The sequence below is a fragment of the Tachypleus tridentatus genome, chromosome 10 (genome assembly GCF_004210375.1).
Source record: "Tachypleus tridentatus isolate NWPU-2018 chromosome 10, ASM421037v1, whole genome shotgun sequence".
NCBI lineage: Eukaryota > Metazoa > Arthropoda > Merostomata > Xiphosura > Limulidae > Tachypleus > Tachypleus tridentatus.
In genome coordinates this window covers 156869971-156895030 of record NC_134834.1, presented here as the reverse complement: position 1 = coordinate 156895030, position 25060 = coordinate 156869971, and the positions used below count along the sequence as shown (strand labels likewise).

At 34.8% G+C, this 25060-nt stretch overlaps 1 protein-coding gene across 2 annotated transcripts; it reads right to left on the bottom strand.

Moving 5' to 3' along the window:
• Nucleotides 1-209: 209 nt before the first annotated feature.
• Nucleotides 210-25060, bottom strand: LOC143230718 (uncharacterized). Of its 2 annotated transcripts, XM_076464761.1 has the most exons (3): nucleotides 24888-25060; nucleotides 5693-5847; nucleotides 210-4764 (listed from the first exon to the last, which is right to left on the bottom strand). In XM_076464761.1, exons 1-3 carry the CDS (start codon nucleotides 24901-24903, stop codon nucleotides 4606-4608), a joined length of 330 nt encoding a protein of 109 aa, XP_076320876.1. In that variant the 5' UTR covers nucleotides 24904-25060; the 3' UTR covers nucleotides 210-4605. The 2 variants fall into 2 exon arrangements, 1 of the variants encoding a protein (XP_076320876.1); XR_013016608.1 differs by lacking the exons at nucleotides 210-4764; nucleotides 5693-5847 and adding an exon at nucleotides 19977-20270.

The window sequence follows — 25060 nt, the reverse complement described above, 5'->3', positions numbered from 1 at the left end:
TTACTGCCATGTGTAAGGGTGAGAGCATAACAAAAAACTCATTACACAATGTAGCAAAAGTTTCGGGAAACGTCTTTACTAAATTATGAAAAAGAAAATTAATTCTAATTAAGAGTGAAATAAAGCGCTGTTGATGCTCATGATACAGACATGTAATATCACAAAAAGAAGTTGGCTTTAATGTCACAAAAGATCTTTATGTCTGAAAACAAAGATTCACAAACTCCAGTAGGATTAAAACTCTACCAAAAACAGGTTTCTTTATTATTCTCTATATTTTTATCTGTATTACAAGAGAAAAACTGTGTGACCAGAGTAGGAATTACTGGGAAACGGTCAAAATAATTTATCAGGAACAAAACTGTTGGTATTGAATTCCAACATTGAAATGGTTAGAATGTTAGAAGCTGTCATTGCTCAAGCTGAAGGCATTACCAGTGATGATTCTCTTCAAGGTTTTGAAGTTTTTAGTAGAGTTTTTGTCGCACACGTTTTTTAACAGCAGAATTGACACGAAACAACCTGAAACAGGTTGTTTGCTTTCAGTGTTAATGCTTTACGGCATTTCCTTTACTCCTGACTAAGTGATGGAAATGATGACGCTCGGTAGCTTTGATTAACAATTGTTCTTGAAGCATCGAAATGCAATAAGCAAACAAAAAATGTAGAAATAAAAAACGAATATTGAAATAAACGACTAAATAAATTATCAATACTTCCTAACGTTAATATACTTTGTCAATAAGTATTAATTAATTAATTTTTTTCTTTGACGTAAAATATCCTCCGTAAGAAACCAAAACAATATTCAACCGTGTTTTTTGTTTTTTTTTGCGATAACTCACTAGAATTATTAACATTGGCCAGGCTTACAGAATTTCATTGGAATTTGTTTATTGTTATGCTCGTTTTTGCTGTCTTTCGTAGAAAGTAATTTTATATAAGTGAGTTTTAAACTTAGTTAACAGCATGCAAACATTTTTCTCGCGTAGTAACGACTATATACAATCGCCATTTTAACAAATTGCACTTAACACTACTAGGCAAGTGTATCCGATTACTTTTGAACCAGCTCTCTGGTTGTTCAGCTGTAAGTTCGAAGGCTTATTCCTCTAAAAATAAGGCTTCAATAGACGCGGTGGGCAGAGTATAGAGAGTGTACTGTGTAACTTTGCGTTTAACAATAAACAAATATTATTATAAAATTTAATGGGAATACAATATGTTTAAACCTATCATTATAAATAGATAGTTGCACAATAAATAAAAAAGATTTATTAATAACTGTGACACTCTGGATGTTTCGGTGGCATTCTACGTCATCATCAAAAGAAATAATAGTTTAAGTTAGAAATTACATATATAGCTAAGTCACAACTTCATATGGACAGCTTTTTGAAGCATTTCATATAGTTGTTTACTTTGAACAGCTGGGCACGAGAACAAGCAGTTTAACGCCAGATCCTGAATGTTGATTGGCTTAGCCTTGGCCTTCCTCCAAGAACACGCGGAAACATCATTCCCATGTTTTACCGACACCCCTTCAACTAGTAGATAGCCTTCAATAGATATAATTAATTGTTTGGAATTAAGCCCAAAGCTACACAACTGGCCATCTCTGCCCTGCCCATTACGAGTATCTAAACCCGGTTTGTTGCAGTGTGAATCAGCAGACAAACCATTGTGCCAATGAGGAAGGAGAATTTTCATTGATTTGAGATACATTGATTTTGCTATTTAAAGTAAGGTTTTTAAAAACAAAACTTATTTCTAACCTTGTTCATAGATAAACAACTATTTTTATCTAACATTATGATTCTTATAGATTGTTTAATGTAAATAATTTTGTTCTAATGATTGGTGGTGTAGAAAGCTACCGAAGTATAGTCTCTCCTTTTAGGCCTGTGCCCTATTTTTATTATGCAACAAGTTAATGTTGTATTATTTTCCAGTTTTTAATATTATACATATGCGTAAATACTGTTTAGTGTACTTATATTTAGATGTATTTTCACGTATTTATAAACATTTTGTTATAAAAGTTGCAGAGCAGTATTAAAAAATGCTGTGGAAATGAGAAGAGTATATATATCTTTCTAGTCAGTATAATCTTATTTCATATTCGTCAATTACAATGTCTTCCATTCTACAACTCGCTGTTTGTACATCGTAATACAATGAGTTTTCGACATATCATTCTAACAAAAAGTAGAATTTGAATAGTTATCTATAACAGGATTTAAACTAAGGTTTGAGAATAGATTTAAAATCTACAAAAGAAACGTTTAATCCACTGATTTTCAAAGGACGAATTTTGCTTGTTATCTGCTTCCTAACTTTTTTTGGTTAACATTCTGATAAAAAAAACTAAACAACAACAACAATAAAATTTGACCCTGATCTGTTTTGAATTTCGCGTAAAGCTGCACGAGGTCTACCTGTGCTCGTCCATAGTTTGACCGTATAAGACTAGAGAAAAGGCAGCTATTCCTTACCATCCACCGCTAACTCTTGGGCTACTCTTTAACCAACAAATAGTGGAATTGACTGTAACAATATAACGCCTCTACGACTGAAGGGGCGAGCATGTTTGGTAGGACGGGGATTCCAATTTGACCCTAGTTGTTAAGATTTGTTTATTTTTGTTTTTAATCATTTCTTTTTGTTGTTGTTAGAAATATTTCTTAGTGCTAATAATTAAATTCTCATGTTTATTATAATAACAATTTCAAGTTTCGCAAGCTTTCTGAGAATTTTCTATAGAAGACAGCCTCACACAAGTTTTCGTATTACTGGGTACGACCTAGATAGTTATGTGTCTTTGCGTCTTACAACATACAAACAAGACATGCCATTCAAGTTGCATTACACACGAGTTCTGCAGTTAATATACTTTTAAAGGCGATTGTAGGAGATCAAAATCTTTACTATTTAATTAAATTACCCGTTAGTTGTAATTAGTAGACAATAAATTTGCATAGTTATGAAATATACTGATTTTGTCATTTGGACTCAGGGAAGCCAAATCACATTGATTTTTATAGACTTTCGTGAGAAGTGAACAATGGAGTTATCCGGCAGACAATCGAATATATTACAATATGTACCAAATCATTACACGTAATTAATAAAGTAAATGTAACATGTACATCAACAACAGTAAATTGACAAACGACAACTTATAAGCATAATGAACAATTTTAAAAATCGTTATTTATCTATTTACTATTATGTTAGCATAATCTGCTACCACACGTAAGTATGCATATTATTATTAATAACCATATTTAACTTTTCCCGTGAATCAAAAATGTTTTATATACACGTATATGACACAAACCATACAAGCTACACCTTTTTCTATTCATTTAGCACATGGCACAAAATTCACCATAAATTTAGTAATTTGTCTTAAAAAATGATCTGAACAAAATATTCAACTTCTGTCAATAATGTTTTTCTCACGAATTCCAAAAAACGTTCATTTGATTCTGTCGTTGATGAGCATAAAACTGCATTTTTAGTTTCTTAAGCCTATAGACTTATCACTGATCCACGGTAGAGGTGGGGACAAAAATGCCAGTACAAGTACATTTTAAAGGCTGTATATCACAAACACTATAACTTTCGAATTTATATAACTGAGATTTTGTACTTACAGCGAAAATAGCCTAGTTTCTTTGCACCCCAACACGCCAAACAACCGTGTGCTTACATTTTATTCCACTGAACTGAAATATTCTACAAGTGAAGACAAACAAATAAAGGAAACTACAAAGCAAGTACGTTAGTTATCTAACTCCAGCTACGATATTTTGCTTTGCAGTGTATTATTTGTTTGTTTATAACCATCTCTCTTTAATATTTAGCTATAAGTTTTAAATATTACAATTTCATACAAAACTAGAGGGGCGCTTAGTGGAACGCATATCTCCGCCATGCTCTCAAAAAAAGAAAATTGTCTCCGTATTTCTGTCTCTATCAACGAATACGGATTATTTGTAGTAAAACAATGAGGAATAATATTATACATAAGTACACTAACTTTCATCAACACCTGGTCATTTTTGACTGACTTATAGAATAAAAATCATGTGAAAAATCAATTTCAATGCTTTCAGATAAAGAAGTTTGGGATTTCCGTTACCTTGACCCTTCTAAAATTAATAAATTCTAAGTTGGGTTATGATCTAAATGTATACCAACTTTCGTCCAAATTAATTCAGCTGTTTACGAGACATCATGCTGAATAACACAAACACACACACAAACAAAAACACAAAGAGGGTTGAAAACATATTCTTCTTGTGGCGGAGGTGATAAATTTACTTTTGTAATTTCGGATATAAATTATAATTTTTGCTACTTAGAAAAACTCTGCATTTTTAAAGTTTTATAATTAATTTTTAGAACTAAGGATTAGCGATAAAAAAACAATAACTCATTCGTAAATCTAGCGTGTATGTTGTGCCACACTGTCATATATGGCCATCTCACGTAATGAAGGATACGTCCTCCAACACCTCGGTTTTGTTTTGCTAAGGCCGAAAATAGAACCACATGGCAAGAACACTTGCAACGGGATTAAAAAAAGATGTTGAAAAGTCAAGGCAACATAACAGAAGCGCTGCAATATTTTGTATTAAAGCACAGAGGTTGTTCACTGAGGTTTCGATGGGTGTGTGGTTTAGTGCAACGTTCGCTCCAGTACATGCCAAGAATGTTGATTGTTGCCAAGAGGACATAAAACAATGAGGTTTCCACCTGGAGGAGAAGAATAAGAGCTTTCACCTTGAGATGCTCTAGAAATAGCGATCATGTGATATTATATTTTCTGTTTCTATGGTTGGATCTTTATGTATGTATACAAAGTATACTCTAAGTATCACTCTATGCCTAAATATATCCATTAAGATGGTAACATTTCTTTCTGATTATTTTGACATTGTATGTAATATGTACTTTCCGATATACTACCAATAATTCATTAAAATATACTTTTTTTTCTTGGATTATAACGTTAAACCTTTGTTAGATTCCGACGATGGAAACAGAGCAGGCAGCCGATTGTCTCGCTTCAATATTGAAATAATTAAAATATAACAAACATTTTAAGACAATATACATTGCATTACTTAAAACATTTTCATCTATATTATAAACACACATTAATTTTACTTTAATAGTTTTAATAATTGCCACTGTTTAATTTTTCGCGAAAATAACTTTTTGAATTTAAGTTTTCTGAATTTAAACAGAAAATTATGCATTAATTCCGTTATATAAAAGATATGCTTAATTCTTGTGGTAGTCTCAGATACAGTGATTTTCACCCAATATTCGATTCCACAGAATAACAGGAGATTCTATCAAGAAATATTTCATGAAAGAAGTCTAAATTGTCAGTGTCTCATTAAATTTGAAGAATAAATGAGACTTGGCACATTCTAAAGCGTGTATTGGCCTAGGACTATACCTTTACTGGAGATAGCTCTTTAATTGTAAGTAGTTGTTAACTTCTCTAAATTTGAATCTTTAAATCTTGTTAGAAACTGAAAAACAACAACAACAACATTACATACACAAAACAACAATCTAGTCTTCCAAGGACGCGTGAGCTATCAACGTGACCGTTGATAATTCCTACTGAAACATAAGAAAAGTTATATCATTGATACATTACCTTACCTACCTGTGTAAAAGCTGTAAATACAGAGATCTGCAAGAACATTCTCCACAGAAACACAAAGGTGATACTTTCTCTGAATGACTCAGAACAATAGGTATCTAGAGCAAAGGAATTTAGCGAGTTTCTTGACTGATGTCTTATGTTAAAGCTGCATACATCTGAATAAATGAAAATTTTGAAAAAATTATCTTATAATCTAAAGGAGGAGCAAACACACAGTTACTGTTTTCTTCCTTTACCTTCAAGCCATCCCTAATTTTAAGATTTAAAACCAATTAACGTTATCCATGCATTGGACAAGAAACCAGTGTAATACTCTTTAACCTTTCTAAAACACTTACATGGTAACACAGACGACACAACCCTTTAACAAAAATCCAATTTAACAGTTAGGTAGGAAAAATCTTTTCTCTAAAGAAGAAAATTGAACATGCCAAATAAATGACACAATATATATACAAAGAAATTTGCAAAAATACTACCTGATATCATAAAATAAACTCTTTAAGTACACAGTGTTATGTATATATATAACTAGCAGTGTGACCGGTGTTGTGTCATATGAGTATATATATAACTAGCAGTGTGGCCATTGTTGTGTCATGTGTGTATGTATATAACTAGCAGTGTGGCCGTTGTTGTGTCATGTGTGTATATATATATATAACTAGCAATGTGACCGGTGTTGTGTCATGTGTATATAACTAGCAATGTGACCGGTGTTGTGTTATGTATATGTAACTAGCAGTGTGACCGGTGTTGTGTTATGTATATATATAATTATCAGTGTGGCCGATGTTATGTAATGTGTATATAACTAGCAATGTGACCGGTGTTGTGTCATGTGTATATAACTAGCAATGTGACCGGTGTTGTGTTATGTATATGTAACTAGCAGTGTGACCGGTGTTGTGTTATGTATATATATAATTATCAGTGTGGCCGATGTTATGTAATGTGTATATAACTAGCATTGTGACCGGTGTTGTGTCATGTGTATATAACTAGCAGTGTGACCGGTGTTGTGTCATGTGTATATAACTAGCAGTGTGACCGATGTTGTGTCATGTGTATATACATAACTAGCAATGTGATCGGTGTTGTGTCATGTGTGTATATATCTAATTAGCAGTGTGATCAGTCTTGTGTCATGTGTGTATATATATAATTAGTAGTGTGGCCGGTGTTGTGTCATGTGTGTGTGTATATAACTAGTAGTGTGGCCGGTGTAGTGTCATATGTGTGTATATATAACTAGCAGTGTGGCCGGTGTTGTGTCATGTGTGTGTATATATAACTAGCAGTGAGGCCGGTGTTGTGTCATGTGTGTGTATACATAACTAGCAGTGTGGCTGGTGTTGTGTCATGTGTGTGTATATATAACTAGCAGTGTGGCTGGTGTTGTGTCATGTGTGTGTATATATAACTGGCAGTGTGGCTGGCGTTGTGTCATGTGTGTATATATATAACTAGCAGTGTGATCAGTCTTGTGTCATGTGTGTATATATATAACTAGTAGTGTGGCCGGTGTTGTGTCATGTGTGTGTATATATAACTAGTAGTGAGGCCGGTGTAGTGTCATGTGTGTGTATATATAACTAACAGTGTGGCCATTGTTGTGTCATGTGTGTGTATATATAACTAGCAGTGTGGCTGGTGTTGTGTCATGTGTGTGTATATATAACTAGCAGTGTGACCGATGTTGTGTCATGTGTGTGTATATATAACTAGCAGTGTGACCGATGTTGTGTCATGTGTATATATCTAATTAGCAGTGTGATCAGTCTTGTGTCATGTGTGTGTATATATAACTAGCAGTGTGGCCATTGTTGTGTCATGTGTGTGTATATATAACTAGCAGTGTGGCTGGTGTTGTGTCATGTGTGTGTATATATAACCAGCAGTAGCAGTGTGACCGATGTTGTGTCATGTGTGTGTATATATAACTAGCAGTAAGCCAGTGTGATCATGTGGTGTGTAATGTGTGTATATATATAACTAGCAGTGTATCAGTGTTGTGTCATGTGTCATGTGTATATATATAACTAGCAGTGTGGCCGGTGTTGTGTCATGTGTGTGTGTATATAACTAGTAGTGTGGCTGGTGTTGTGTCATGTGTGTGTATATATAACTAGCAGTGTGGCTGGTGTTGTGTCATGTGTGTGTATATATAACTAGCAGTGTGGCCGTTGTTGTGTCATGTGTGTATATATATAACCCTAGCAGTGTGGCCGGTGTTGTGTCATGTGTGTGTATATATAACCAGCAGTGTGGCTGGCGTTGTGTCATGTCATGTGTATATATGTTGTGTCATGTGTGTGTATATATAATAACCTAGCAGTGTGTGGCGTGGTATATTGTGTCATGTGTGTGTATATATATATATAACCAGCAGTGTGGCCGTATGTTAGCAGTGTCATGTGTGTATATGTATGTATATATATAACTAGCAGTGTGGCCGTTGTTGTGTCATGTGTGTGTATATATAACTAGCAGTGTCGGTGTTTGTGTCATGTGTGTATATATAACTAGCAGTGTGGCCGTTGTTGTGTCATGTGTGTATATATATAACTAGCAGTGTGGCCGTTGTTGTGTCATGTGTGTGTATATATTAACTAGCAGTGTGGCCGTTGTTGTGTCATGTGTGTGTATATATATAACTAGCAGTGTGGCCGGTGTTGTGTCATGTGTGTGTGTATATTAACCAGCAGTGTGGCCGTTGTTGTGTCATGTGTATATATAACTAGCAGTGTGGCCGTTGTTGTGTCATGTGTGTGTATTAGCAGTGTGGCCGGTGTTGTGTCATGTGTGTGTATATATAACTAGCAGTGTGGCCGGTGTTGTGTCATGTGTGTGTATATATAACTAGCAGTGTGGCCGGTGTTGTGTCATGTGTGTGTATATATAACTAGCAGTGTGGCCGGTGTTGTGTCATGTGTGTGTATATATAACTAGCAGTGTGGCCGGTGTTGTGTCATGTGTGTGTATATATAACTAGCAGTGTGGCCGGTGTTGTGTCATGTGTGTGTATATATAACTAGCAGTGTGGCCGGTGTTGTGTCATGTGTGTGTATACATAACTAGCAGTGTGGCCGTTGTTGTATGATAAAAATGATTTCAAGTGATCTACTTCAGTATTTACACGCTCATTTACTGAACTATTGTAAAGCAACGGTTAGTTGCAAACTCTCTATTAGTTAACCTGAAGAAGACATAAGAAGGTCGAACGGTTCTTCTCTGCTTTACTTTGGTAAAAGTGTTAATACCGATACCAGCCGTCTTGAGATACATTTTTCTTGTAAAGCTTCTTTGTGCACAGTATTTGTTGTTTTACTGTCAGGAGCATAAACAGAAGAGATAATGAGCAGAGAAGCAAATGAAAGCTTTGTGAAGTTTCAAGTCATTTTAAAACATGACTGGTCATGGACAGAATGATACAGACAAGAAACGCCCCGACCCTTCTTGATCACACATTACCAAAAATAAAATAATAAAACGGCCTTTTCAATTTGAGACAAATAGATCGTTGTTTTTACAAAAAAAATTGCTGTATTGGCCACTTTGAGCAGTCTGAAAACGGCCTATAAGGCTGCGGCCACAGAGTCCATGTTAGTTCCTGTTCACTGTTGTATTTGTATTCCGGAGTAAGTAGTTTTAAAAATGTAATCTTGCGTTAAGGACATACCCACAGTAAGAGAGACATTCGCGCTTATATAGACGCGAGGTACTACACCAAATATAACTGAAAAATTAACCTTTTAATAAGGGAAAAATAACAATTTACAGTAAGAAATAAACAAACTAATGCAAAATTAGTTGTCCTTTAACTAAATCAAATAGAACCAATATAAAATACAAGGAAAAATAATCTTTGAATACTTAAATATTTACACCCACAAACACAAAAGGGAAAAATTATTACATAAAACCTCTTAACATATAAAATGTTACATTAAACGTAGAAATGACCATTTAACTCAGATATTCATAATTACAGTGTGTGTTTTTCTTACAGCAAAGCAACATCGGGCTCTCTGCTCACCCCACCGAAGGGAATCGAACCCCTGATTTTAGCGTTATAATCCGAAGACATACCGCTGTACTAGCGGGGGGGGGCGTAATTACAGTACAAAATCAAAATTATGAAATAAATAAATCAATATTAAAATAAAATACAAAAACAAATCTACGATTGTGAAAAAATAGAAAAATGAATATTTTAAATATACTTAACAGAAAAATAATAATAACAATTGGCAAAAATGTATAGAAACTACTTAGAATACGTACACTCCCAATAAAAATGTTTAAGTACTTTTGAAAGATAAAATAATGAGATTAAATAAGTAACAAATAACATTACAGTACATATGGAATTATGAGAATATTTACTGTGATTACAAGAAGGGTTTTGTTTTTCGCATTTAAAGACAAAGCTATCAGTGTTGTGTCTACCACGTGTATCGAAACCTAGTTTCTTGCGTTATTAGCTCGCAAACTCACTGCTGTTCCACTGAAGGGGAGGGCAAAGGAATGAATTGATAAACACAATAACAAAATTACAACAAAACAAAATGATTTATAAAATACACAAAATATACTTTCATCCAAGGCAACTCTAGAGTCCGACCTCACTACCATCAGTCCCAACAGTTGGTCAACTGGAACTGTCATGTCGATGGTGGCTCAGTGCAGTGAGACAAGTTGCTGACCATGTTATGTGGTTAAATGATGCTGTATGATAATCATACCCCTTTAATATTGATATCCAACATGTAATTATCCCTTATAGATTTTTGAAGTCCATAAACCATTTCAATTGTGTATAATCCATCTGAATGGTGAATATTCTATTATGTAAGTATTATCAGTAGTGTTTTGTGAAAATTACCATTTCGAGCATGGTTTTTCCTTCATTATACAGTATGAACATTCAGGAACGATGAGTGTACGTGATCACAGGTTCCATTCCATTTTGCGACAGTGATAATGCTTAACACTGCTATGATTTTACTGTTGCTTGCATCAATGTTCAACAAGAAATAACAGACCTGTCATGAATTCACCAGTAACAGAGATTCCACGACAACATACCTGAGTGGCAGGAATGTTTGCTCACATTTGATACTTCATTTGAAATTCATTTTAATTTTAATGAAAATAGATAACAGTGATGATCTTGGAGAAATTGGCCACAAATTATCAGTAATGTGATGCAACACTAACGAAACTACTGGCTTCTTGTTTGATAACAGGTTGAGACCAGTCTTGTATCACTGTAATCTTCACAAGATCAGCAAAATCTATATCTGTACTCGCAACATGACCAAAAAAATACCACAGGTATGTGCATAAGTTTAAACTTTCCTTGTTTCAACTTTAAAACGTGTGTTTATTATTTGCTGAAGTGCTGTGCTTACGTTTTCAGTACCAAACCCAAGTTTGTAACCAAATATCTAGACAAAACTGCTATAGACTAGGCATCTCTCTCTTTGTATACCCTTCAGTATAACGTTCATTAGCCTCTCAAAAGTCGTAGTCATCCTACGCAGGCCGAACTGCATAACTCAAATCTTGTACAAAGCATCTCAGGTGTTAGAAACTGTTTTAGATTTGCTTTCATTGTCCAATTCAAGTTTCCAGTATCTGTATACCAAGTCTAAAGATTGAAAAGGTATCACTGTAAGTTACCACATTCACCCATTTAAAAATAACACATAGCCTTGGAATACCCTGCCTCTTTCTAACATTCATCACTTCCGATGTTTAAGCACTCTCTGAAGGCTGTATTATTCTGCTCTTTTAATATATTCTGTGTATCTTGGCACTAGCTACATCCTAGTGTTTCAGACAAGCGTGGTGGCAGTTATTTAACTGGATATTCACTGCTTCTATCTATGTGATGGTGAATTATTGTTGATTGATAAAAAAAAACCGACTCTCAGGTCCTACGAATGCATGAGAATGCTCAATCAATAAGTTATCGAATTTCTGTTGTTGCGTTGAGTCAAAAATGTTTGTGAACTCTTCAAACAGCATCCTCAGCTACATTGGAAACCACGCACTCTCTCTCCTACATGATGTAATGGAGGCAACACCAGTAACACCACTTTCACCTCTACTTTGTTTGCTATGCTTATTACCATCCCAGCAGGAAGCTACATAACTGCCTGCCTATAATTGCAGAACAATGCTGGTGTTTCATCGTTAATTATAAACAGCTGCTTGCTTTATGGACAGGTCATAATGCATGGTTCTGTCGTCATGTTACATGCAGAGCCAAACTTAGCTGTAATGTTTATATATACATAACAAAAATATCAATAAGATACACATATGGATATGAATATCGAACTTTTTCTTCTTTATTCATTTCTTCTACCGGTCTCGTAACTTCAAAAGTCACTCTTCAAGAAAATTGTTTAACCGAGAATCCATAACAAAAACACACACATATATATGTAAAAATAAAGACACAATCTCTCATACTGGATTTATTATAACTGAAAATATGATAACAGTTTAAAGTATTTCATAATTTCGCTCGTTAATTAAATTATTTGTTTTCTGACTTTAATTGCTGAGAATTATGGTGTAATCTCATCCACATTTAGTGCGGCCCGGCACAGCCAGGTGGGTTAAGGCGTGCGACTCGTAATCTGAGGGTCGCGGGTTCGAATTCCCGTCGCACCAACATGCTCGCCCTTTCAGCCATAAGGGCGTTATAATGTGGCAGTCAATCCCAATATTCGTTGGTAAAAGAGCAGCCCAAGAGTTCGCAGTGGGTGGTGATGACTAGCTGCCTTCCCTCTAGTCTTACGCTGCTAAATTAGGGACGGCTGGCGGAGATAGTCCTCGAGTAGCTTTATGCAAAATTCAAAAACAAAACAAACAAACATTTAGTGCTCGCAGGATATCTACTTCGGTTGCAAGAATGGTAAACAAATTACCAGTCGTTGTGATTCTATTAGAAATAATTTGACTTTTGTGGGAGGTCCACCCCCAGTGTGGGTAGCCCTGAGACACGTGCATCATTAATGGTAAGTCAGTAAAGAGAAATAAGTCATTTCGTTGACAAAATTCAGCCTTGTATAAGATTATGTGTGAATAGAGTATCGACAATAGATACAAAGATGTTAAATTGATGTCCCCCGCTAGTAGAGCGTTATGTCTACGGATATAGAACGCTAAAATCAGGGGTTCGATTCCCCTCGGTGGGCTTAGCAGATAGCCCCATGTGGCTTTGCTATAAGGAAACACTCGTTAAATTGATAAATGTGAAATTAATGTCGAAATATGTCCATTAATTTATTTGAATGCACATTAACGTAAAACCTAAACCTAATCGTCTAATATTGTTAATTTACAGTTTTAAATAATATAAGATTAGTGGTCATTATCAACTTACTTTCAATTACTGATCGAATGTCTCTGAAGCTGCTTATCTCTTCCATAAAATATGGAAGCATGTTACACTAATCCTCTATTTTGATTGGTTAGCCTTCTGAGCAGGCTTTATCGTCTGTTCAACTTTCTTATCCTCTTCCAACTGGTGAGGTTGTTCTCAGCATTTGATTATTATTCTTACATTTTTAAACTGAATTTTTCCAGATATTATTGGAAGATCACTTGTAACAACGCCCCCTTCTTGACTCATCTAGCTCCTCCCTGAACTTGAAAATTTTACGACAAGCACATTTCTGATTTATGTAATCAGTTAATTCAATAGTTTTCGGCTCAGATCGTGGTGGCCTACTTTATAAACAGATTTACTCCAAGCTATAAAAATTAGCAAAAAATGTAGAGCAACAATACTGAAACAATGATCAAGTTTTCCAAAAAGCAACCGAAGTATTTTAGCATATTGGGCAAACTACATAACTTTCTAACTGAATTAAGATAGAATTAAAAGTAACTTTGTATTCACATATTGCTGAGATTTCGCTAAAAAAGAAAAGTTTAGCAATTAAACATAAATTTTGGAAAGTAGAAAACAACAAGCTTTAATTGTATGGTTTCTTGTAAAGCCGAATCCAAATTCAAGATATTTTAAACTAGTTCAGTGCCATAAATACTGTTCTCCTGGTCAGTTTCTGGTAGGAAAAGGTCACAAAGGGTAAGGTTTATACTTTCTTTTAGCTTTCCAATAAATAGGAGTAGGTGTAACGTATTGATCCTAATACACTATTATAACTTCAATAACCATTATGTTTTTGTAATAATGATACAATAAAATACTAAAAAATAAAATGATTTGAATGGTTTACTATTAAGTGTCCCTAACGGATGAAACTTTTTAAAATGTGAAAAAAATCTTTATTACGTCTAGCAAATAATTTTAAATTACAATACAATATTCTGTTACAACAACTGGCACCTGCGACAGATGTGTTTTGTAACGGTGTTTTCAAGTTATCCTGAGTTGTCATGAGTTTAAAACAGTGTAAGTGGGAAACGTAATGTAACCGGTTTTATAACAGCCTAATTCCTTCACGCTAGAGTAACTGAAAACAATCGTTTCGCAAACACATCTGAACATTCAGTTCAAATACAGGCAGGGAGACAATTTTTATGATATTTAAATCACTGAGCTATAGGAGGTCTTGATACATAACTTTACAGAGTGGTTTTCGGTCTTTAATAACGTTTTAGGTCGATTGTAATGTTTCTTGTGTCGGAAGTGTTCTCACCTAACAAAACTTCCTGTTTCCTTGTATTGTAGAATATAAAAAATATATATTGCTGGAATGTTTCCGATCCTTTCGCATGTGTTGATGTTTATATGGTGCTGACGCCGATTCCTCAAAACTAGAGAACCTTTTATGTTTCTAGAAACTTTATGTTTTACTAGTTACTTTAATAGCAATTGCAGAAATATTGCTAATGTTCTACCAAAACTTTTCTTTGTATGACACTATATATGCAAAAACGGCTGGTTTGGGTTGAGAAAATATTTTACGTACGTTTACTTTCTTCGGTATCAGGTTCACAAAGAAAGAAAGAGGTAACTGACCGGAAGCTGACCACATGTTTCGAAGGGGTTGTGTAACTGAGTGTCGGAATGTAGAGGGCGGTGTTAGATGTTTGAATATATAATTTTATATTATTTATTTTATTATATTTAATATAGGTATAAAGACAAACTTCATGTTCAACAACCACAACTATATACAAACAAATGGCCTAAGCATGGGCAACCCAGTATCACCAGTTCTAGCCAATATTTTTATGACACAAGTTGAAACACAAGCAATTAACACAGCATTACATTTACCACTATACTGGTACAAATATGTAAATGAGACGGTTGCGGGATTCAGATCTGCAGAAAACACACTTAATTTTATCAATCACATTACCTCTATACATCCCAACATTAACTTCACATGTGAACAGGAAGAAAGCAATCAAATATCATTTCTTAACCTCAAAATTACGAGAACCAACACACAATTCAAAACAGAAATCCACCGAATAATAACCCATACTGGACTATACATTCCTTGGGACTCAGCACATGAAACATAACAAAACCCAACATACTAAGAAACCAAATAAACACAGCCATAAAACTATGCTCACCAGATAAAATTAACGATGAATTAGACAAAATAAAACAATACTTCATCAACATCAATAAGTTTCCTCTACAAACCGCAGAAAACATTATACGCACACACCCAGACAGAAAGCAAAATCAACCAACTAAAGTAAATACAGCTCAAGAATCAAAAAACCACGAAACCATATACTGCTGCATACCATATATTCCCGACATCAGAAGACAAATAACCAACATTTGGCCAAAACTAGTAACAAAATATGACAATCCAGTTAATACCAAATTTATTCAAAAAACCAGGTACAAAACTGAGGTCTATACTATGTAAAAACTACACTGACAAACACCACACCAACATTATTTATAAAATACAATGTGATAACTGCCACGACTTCTATATTGGAGAAACAAGTAGAAAAATGGAAACCAGATTAAAAGAACATAAAAAGTCACCTTCACACGTTTTCGAACACTGCAAGTCAAATAAACACAACATAACCATAGAAAACACTCAAATACTTTGCTTCTTTAAGCAAACATAAACAAACGCAAAATTAAAGAAGCCTTACTTATACAACTTAAACCCAAAATAAACCAATATAAAGGAACGCCTTTAGACCTATATTAATATAATAAAATAAATAAAATTATATATTCAAACATCTAATACCGCCCTCTACATTCCGACACTCAGTTACACAACCCCTTTCAAACATGTGGTCAGCTTCCGGTCAGTTACCTCTTTCTTTCTGAACCTGACGATGACCGAAGAAGGTCGAAACGTTGTTCGCTCTTCTACGTAAAATATTTTCTCAACCCAAACGAGCCGTTTTTTGCATATAAATTTCTCTACAAGTGGGTTTTCTCGACATCACTGATTTGTATGACACCTATCGTAGCCAGTCAATTTAGTGGTAAATTTAAAAGTTAGGGATCGCCACGGTGTCCTTTAAACACCCATATCCAAGAGTGTAGCTAATTATCAAACTGGTTGCCTTATTTATTGATTACTGATAAAAGTCGTTGTTTGAAATATATTATTATAAAGCAGCATTATATGCAATGTAAGAGAGCTTTCAATTAATATCAGAAACATATTTCATACAAAGCTTTCCTTATTAGAAACACCATTACAATACCATCGGTCCACTTTTTGAATGTAAAAGAAAGGAACACTGAAAATAATTTGCATTTCAAAATGTTGAAGTAGGAGCGGCACTGTAAGGGCGTATGAAGTTAGGAGTTGGCGCTCCTTCATGATCCCTCGGGACTACACCATTGTTAATTATGCTATATTAATTCACGTTGTGTGTTTGTGATTTTTTTTTTTTTTTTTTGCTCGCGAACTCCTCCCACAGAAGAGGAGTCGAAACTGGTAGTGCTGGGAATGGCTCAGTATCCCCACTTTTACATATTTGACTTATATAGCAACCGTAAATTACATTATTATATTATCTGCATGTCTAGCTAAGTACCCCACTTTGCAATTCCTTCTTCCATCACTGCAAAGTACTGGAGCCAGCAGGAACAAACTTGGTAGGTGGATCCGAGGTAACTCGAAGAATGTCCTTATCTATGTGACGTAGCCCCTACCTCTAATTTCTTGAGTACCAAGGAAGCTAAAATGTCCCCAAAGGCTCAGACTAACAAAGTGGAGGTTTATAAGTAGGCTAACAGGGTCGTTAAACTAGAATTTTATATTTCTTGTTCGAAATGAGGGGGACACCATTTTGAAACTGTAATCATATCTCCTCTCATAAGCTTGTGGCACCAAACTTGAAACATGTGTTCAGGTACTATGGGGGGAATGTTTTTTATGTATGTTTTTCAAGTACAAACCCCATGGGGCAACTATAAAAGAAACTAAAACAATGGAGAAGCTTGATCGGTACATTGAAGTCTCTGTGAATCATAAAAAGGCCTTTGAACCGTGAGAACACTGGATATTTTGTACTGGATATTTAAAATTAAATTGTTTCCTAATCAATATACAAGAGATGTACTGTTAACGCCATTTTAGTTAATATCATTCGGCTGTAAAGGCTTTATAGGATCTCCATTAATATAACTGACCACATTATTATTGACTGTTACTCTGTTTTTAAATACTGTTTACGTGATTAACACGAAATAAGTTTTTCTTGTCATACTCTCGAAGTGAATATGACGTCTTACTCTATTGTTTTCTAGCTGGAGTAATCGTCCCCTGGACGGAAGTTATGTAAACTCATGATCAATGAAAAATTAGCTTAGGACGTGAAAAGTTATAATAATTGAATAAAACGTTAAAACGCCAAAAAAAAAAAAAAAAAGATGGCAAACCGCGAAATGTGAAAATGCACATTCGCATATATCTCCATGAGCCGAATGAACCACCATACACATAAGGTGTGGTAGTGGTAAAAACATACATACAAATCAGGAAAGGCAAAATGCAAAACTAAAAATTTGCAACTATCTTCCCATGGACCCATTGAACCTCCACACCAATTTTGGTGAAGACCTGTCCACATCCCACGAAGTAGTTACATGGACTTACAAGTATTTGTATAGATACATAGGTCTTTCAAATAAAGACAAACAAGGATAAAACTTACACACATACATTTTTTATACCTGTCGCCATTACTGCACAATATTCCCTTCAGAAATGCGCGTGAAAACAAAAACGTACACAGGTTGGAAAAATCCACATTAAAAATCTGTTGTAAATAAATTAATTACAACAATGTATTTTGAAACTTAACCTGTTTAAATTTCAATTTAATTCTCAACTGTTGTAAAACTGATAAACAAAAGCAATAATATTTTGAAGTATTATTTATTTTTTATGGCAACAGTAACTCAGTAAAGTTGTTGTATAGTTGAACTGATTTGCAAAAAATATAATAGCATAAATAATAAATTATATTAAGGACTGCTTCTGATATTTATATTTAAAGGATAATTATGTGTTTTGTTTGTTTGTTTTGAATTTCGCACAAAGCAACTTGAGGGCTATCTGCGCTAGGCGTCCCTAATTTAGCAGCGTAAGACTAGAGGAAAGGCAGCTAGTCATCACCACCCACGCTTGGGCTACTCTTTTACCAACGAATAGTGAGATTGGCCGTCACATTATAACGCCCCCACGGCTGGGAGGGCGAGCATGTTTGGTGTGACCGGGATTCGAACTCGCGACCCTCAGATTACAAGTCGAACGCCTTAACACACTTGGCCATGCCGGGCCCTATGTGTTATGTAAAACTAATTGTCGTAAATGTTCATTTGTTGGGCTGTTTCTTTTAAATTATCAGACGAAAACAAAGCCGAGTGCAGTACACGTAACGAAGATAAATTAGTTTATTTCTTCATCAAAGTATCTACAAACTTCCTTCATTTGTACACTGTTCTTACTTGTACTTGAAGTTGTAGGCCTAAGCAAATACCACGCTACTTTTACAGTACTTAACGCAAAAATAAAGCTACAAGCACAATTTCAAGGCTGAACGATCAAGTAGCTGAATAAATTAACCCTACACTCATTCACACTTCTCACCTCTCCAGTTCTCGTATTTATAACTAATACTTATCTAGATACTTCACAAGATTTCTCTATCATTAGTTCACTACTATAACTAGCAGCTTCTTCTAAAAAATACAATAAAATATAATTTTGTTTGTTTGTTTCTTTAATTTCGCGCAAAACTACACGAGGGCAATAATCTCTAGCCGTCCCTAACTTAACAGTGTAAGTCTAGAGAGAAGGCAACTAGTCATCACCATCCACCGTCAACTCTTGGGCTACTCTTTTACCAACGAATAGTTGGACTGGCCGTCACATTATAACGCCACCACGGTTAATAGGGCAAGCGTGTTTGGCATGAGGGAGATTCGAACCCGCGACCCTCAACTTACAAGCTAAGCGCCCCTAGACACCTGGCCATGCCGGACCATAAAATACAACCTTAAAATATTGCTAATAACAATACATTTGAAATACAAAACGTGGATTTTATATTGAAAATTTAAATTCTAGTTAAAATCGACTTATTTTAGAAATAAACGTGAAAGATACAGAAAATGTTTCAGAGATATTTATTTTTATAGAATGATGCGATACTCGCCGAGTATCATGCACCAGGCTGAAAAATGCACCCACTCTAGCGACTCTAAACACGAGAACAAAATATAACTTTGAACGTAACTCGGCTGTACGTAAAACATCGTGATAAATACGACAAACTCTCCGTGCATTATACCATTACTATAAAACAGGTTTTGAGGACCCTGACAGATCACCAACAATACCATTCACATGAAATTAATAATAAACATTTGGCGGGATAGCCCAGTTGCTTTGCACCAGAAAACTCCAATTCCAATCCAGTTTTCTAACAATATGCAACATAACTTATACAGTATTATTGTCGCTCAGGTTACAGGTAACAGAGATTGTTTGTAAAATATATGCTTCTCTTTGTGAAATTTTGTTTTTATGACATCTCTACCACTAGGTCTTTGTTTACAGTTCGCTAAACATACCATGAACATATCAGTAATCCTATACTGAATAAAGTGATTCGTTGCAAATGAATATGTAGACAACTAGCATGTAGTTTTCAGCACTAGTTTTCCTCGTGTAAATTGGACAGTTGTACTAGTAGTAAAGCATTCAGCTGTGACTGTCCTTTCAGACGACTTCATTGAACATGGTGAAGAAATATTAAACATCTGTGACGACCTGTGTGAGATTTACTCCTTCTACAAAATATAATTTTATTTTGACATATTTAAAATATAATTTTATTTTGACATATTCATGAATCGAAGCTAAATTGTTGAAAAGAGAGAAGAAAAAAAAGTGTGAAATCATGGTGATGTTAAAGGCCCAAACTGAAATGACTGTTCTCCGGTGGCTACAGCAAACAGTCCAACTGTCCTCCGGTGACTACAGCAAATAGTCCAACTGTCCTCCGGTGGCTACAGCAAATAGTCCAACTGTCCTCCGGTGGCTACAGCAAATAGTCCAATGTGGTATTGCTATAAGAACACACACGCACACTAAAATGACTATTTTATTGTTTTGGATACGAATAAAAATATGTCATTTATTTCTCTATAGAATAATACGAGTTGGATTGTGTTTGTACTAAATATAAAGTTGTAGTGTAAAGCAGCATACATTTAATATGTATTATAATTACTTCTCTAGATTAACTTTTAATGTAAAACGGCTAATTATGTTTATGTTATGAAAATCATTTCTCTCGGTTAACAGTTAATGTAGAACATTGATATTTATTTTGTGTTATTACAATTTCTTCTCTGATTAATCTTTAATGTAGAACAACTGATGATGTTTATGTGTTATTTCAGTCACTTGTTTCGGTTAACAGTTAACGTAAAACATCCGATGTTGTGTATATGTTATTATAACCACTTCTCTTGGTTAACCATTAGGAATTATTACTGCTGTTCTTGTAGTGTTATTCTTTACATAAACCCTCTGGCTATGTTTTATGAATATGTGTATACAGTTAAGTGTGGTATCTTAAAGTTAAAGTTTTTTTTGTTGTTTTTTTACCAACTGACCTAGTGCTATGACGCTTGTTTGTTTTTAACATCCAATCGGAGGATTGGGTGGGCTATAGAGAGTTCCTGTTAATCAACTTAAAAAAAATAACACGATAAAGGTCCACCTGTTAACCTTAAAAACTTACTTTATTACCAAAAGAACTTAACATTAGGCCACAAAGATGTGGAGTTTAAGAAGTTGGCCTGAGTGTGTTCCTCTTTCACAAACTAATAGATGTGTTCATGTTCATGAAAGTACTGAACTTAGCCACAAACAAGTGAGTTTCATTGACTATCAGCAATTTCTAGCGACAGAACCTGCGAAAACTGCAGAGAAAATAGGCTTGCAGATTGTTTGTTTTTGAATTTCGCACAAAGCTACTCGAGGGCTATCTGCGCTAGCCATCCCTAATTTAGCAGTGTAGGACTAGAGGGAGGGCAGCTAGTCATCATCACCCATCGCCAACTCTTGGGCTACTCTTTTACCAACGAATAGTTGGATTGACCGTTACATTATAACGCCCCCACGGCTGAAAGGGCGAGCATGTTTGATGCGACCGGGATTTGAACCTGCGACCTTCGAATTACGAGTCGAACGCCTTCACACGCTTGGCCATGCCGGGTCTGGGGTTACAGAACCGAGGAACTAGAACACAGCTACGGCCCGCGAAGGTATTTTATCCGGCCACTATTTTTCTTAACCATACTTTACCTTGGACAATTTGGCGAAACGTAACAGTGGTCAAGCAAACCAAGAGTCCCATGACTGCTCTGAGAACTTTCTTCAAATGTTAACTTGCTTATTTATTCAAAACTGCATAATAAACTATGGTTATATAGTAGACAGTAGGAGTTACTATTTCAACTAAGCAAATAATTTCAGCATACATTACCTGGTCATATAGCTTCGGAGCCGAGATTACAATCTAGATAAGAAACCGGTCCACGAGCATAAGAAAAAGTTGGCTATCACCGAACCGGGTCTTGTATTGTCCAGCATGTGGGACCACTACCGTGTTTATGGGGTTTTAGACGGGGTATAGATTTTACTTTCTCATGGCCTGAAAAACTATTGCAAATTCGGTCATGCCGGTGCGCAATTCACATTCCAAATATTGCAATGAATTCAGTTTTCCAGTATTAACAAAAAAAAAAAAAAAGAAAGAAAAGAAGAGAGAGAGATATACAGAACGAAAATCTTTGTTTGTGTATAAATTCACCAAACATTTCTCTCTAACTCGCAGACTGGTATTTAGCAGAAAGCTACACAAAGGAACTAAGGGTGAAGCCATTAATGATATGCAATTTATTATTCAAATGACACAGAGCCCCCCCTACAATATCCACAGGCATTTCACAAAATTGATTTAGTTATTTTAAAGCACAGCCACATTTGGCTATCTGCTGTGTCTACAGCAAGGAAATCGAGCCTCGAATTTTATGATTTTAAGTCCGTACGCTTACCGTTGTCTCACCGGGGGAATCATGTCACGAAAATTTACAAAGTAAATAATTTACAATATTATCGTGGATGACAAAGCTTTCACTTTATACATATTGTGAAAAATATTCTAGACAGTATAGAGCTCTGTAAAAACAAATGGGTTAAACTATGTTAATCAATTAATATATATATACTTATTATGACTTCATATAAAACAATAATAGGACAAAGTCGGTCATCAAGCACTATTTACGTCGTACTGAATAAGGTTACTCTTTAATCAAACCAAACTTGTTACATTATTGTGACAACTTAAGAACCTTCAACACCCTCGTTTTGTCCAGGTAATATTCTCGTGGATTAAATTATTCTACTTTCATTACCTTCCAGTAGTACAGCGGTACGTCTGTGGACTTATACTGCTAAAAACCGGGTGTCGATAGCCGTGGAGGGCAGAGCCCAGATAGCCCATTATGAAGCTTTTCGTTTAATGACAAAAAACACGAAATATTATTTTATTTTTTTTAATCTTTTTCTGCGTAGCCAATCAAATTATCTTTCAAAGAAAAACATTACAATTAAAGATTTACAAGCCTCCAAGTGGCATAATGGTATATCTACAAAATCACACCGAGAGAAACTGGGTTTCGATACTCGTGGTGGGCAGAGCACAGGTAACCCATTGTATAGGCATTGAGCTTAATTTCAAGCAAACAAATATACTCACCGGGTCACATTTTAATGACTTTGAACCAGTGTAAACTGAGGACCGCCACTATATTATAGTGGAAGATAAATAGCAATTGTTCCTGATAACTGGATTGTTTATTAATTTCGGTACTTTTCTCTGAATTTTTCTTTAAGTTAAGAAAATTGAGAAACATCCTGAAATTCATCATTCTTCATGATCGTCTCTTTACGAAATGTACTTAAAATTAACTTTAGAATGTTTTATATCATTCATGTTATGTAGTACGACTTGATATATATTTGTTGAAATAAATTACATATCGCTTTTGAAGCCCCCTTTTAGCTAGGAACGTGATGACTCAGTTTGCCACTAACGTCACTGCATGGGATGAATTGTCTTAAAGAACTACATATCGAAAAGAGTCTGAGTTTGTTCTGCCCGATAGCAGTTAATTGATTCTTTCCGCGTACATAATTCCTCCACCACGAATTATAAACATACATCCTGGATCTTCAGAATTCTGGTTAAGCGAACAGATTGTTACTGGTGTTTCGTGATTTATATGCTAATATTTAATAGTTTTTATAACACCGCATCCGCTATATAAAAAAAAAAAATAATTAAAGAACAAAACAAGGTTAGTAAAGCTGTCTCGAGATCTTTAAGTGTATTCCATCACACGAAGGATAAAATGTAAAGAAAAATAAATATATACTAGCCTACTTTAGAACACATTTTTTACTTCAAATGCGTTTCTCGTCATCATGGACCCAATGGTGGGTATACCCCGTACGTTTTTAAGGAGAATTTAATAGGTGGTTACAATTAAAATGTAAGTACACTTTTGAGTTGATCTATCACAGTATAAATTAGTTATTTGCATTTCTAGTAATATTATTCAGAATAACATAATATATTCTTAAATTATAATAATAATTACTATTATTACTCAAATTTATATTTCGTATTTATACCTGCTTCCGTATTATGTCATAAACAAACACATCAAGTTTACTGTTTTGTTTTTTAACACATGGCTAAGTCAGATTCAAACAAGGGTTACATTTATTTAAAATTGTTGAGTGAACTTCCTGTTATGAAGCTGGTTTTAACTGAGTACTGTGATTATGTATCACAGTTGTAATGCGGATTTTGTCAACGACAAACCGTGACTTGAACCTTTAGGCCTTTTGAGTGGCAACCAGTAGCCCACACCGGCCCGGAAATACAACTCAAATTTAAGATAAAAGATGCATACCCCTACGATAATACATAATAATATCTCGCTTATTTACATGCATACATGAATAGCAGAGAACACAGTCCAAATAGCCAGCATATTATGTGGCTTATAGCTGAAACAAAGAAATCTCCCTTTCTAGCTGTCTGTGTGTGTAGATAGATCTACTACATACGTTAATACTGATAAAAGAAAACTGTGACCGAGGTCATAATTATGCCACAGACGAAACTCATCAGATTACAGATTACAATAAGTTATAACCTCGATCAGGAATCATCACCTGTACTGTATAGACGATAAGTTATTCTCACTAGCCGTACTGTATGGTTTAGGTTGAATAGTGTATACGATGGTTTTTGTAGTACAAAACCAAGGGTGCTTGAACCAGCGGGATAATATGCCTTACCATTAATATGACCTATAAGATGTTAAAAATTTTTTTTCAATATTTTTGTTAATGAATGACGTTGTGCCCTATCAGTATTACCGGACGGCCAAATTTTCTTCATTTGAAACAATTTTGAGCGAGCAACGGCGTTGTGACTGACCCTTGCAAATTTGTGTGTTGCGCGTGCTCAATGTGGGCCGAGTATTACCAGTGCATACAAGGTCATGATTTTAACAGAACAACAAATGTTATTAATTGAAACACAAGTGTAATACATATATATATATAGAAGCATCTAATGGAAATAATTTCCTTACCTTGGTGTATTTCCATTGATCTGCAACAATTTGTGTCAGACGCTTGTAATTTTGTATCCTGTCGTAATTTATTTTTTTAGGTATCTATTGTCACTTATATCGCAAGTGATCATACGCAGCAAGCATGCGCAGTGAATTTTTATCTTAGAGATGTAGAACTTGAATAAATTCAT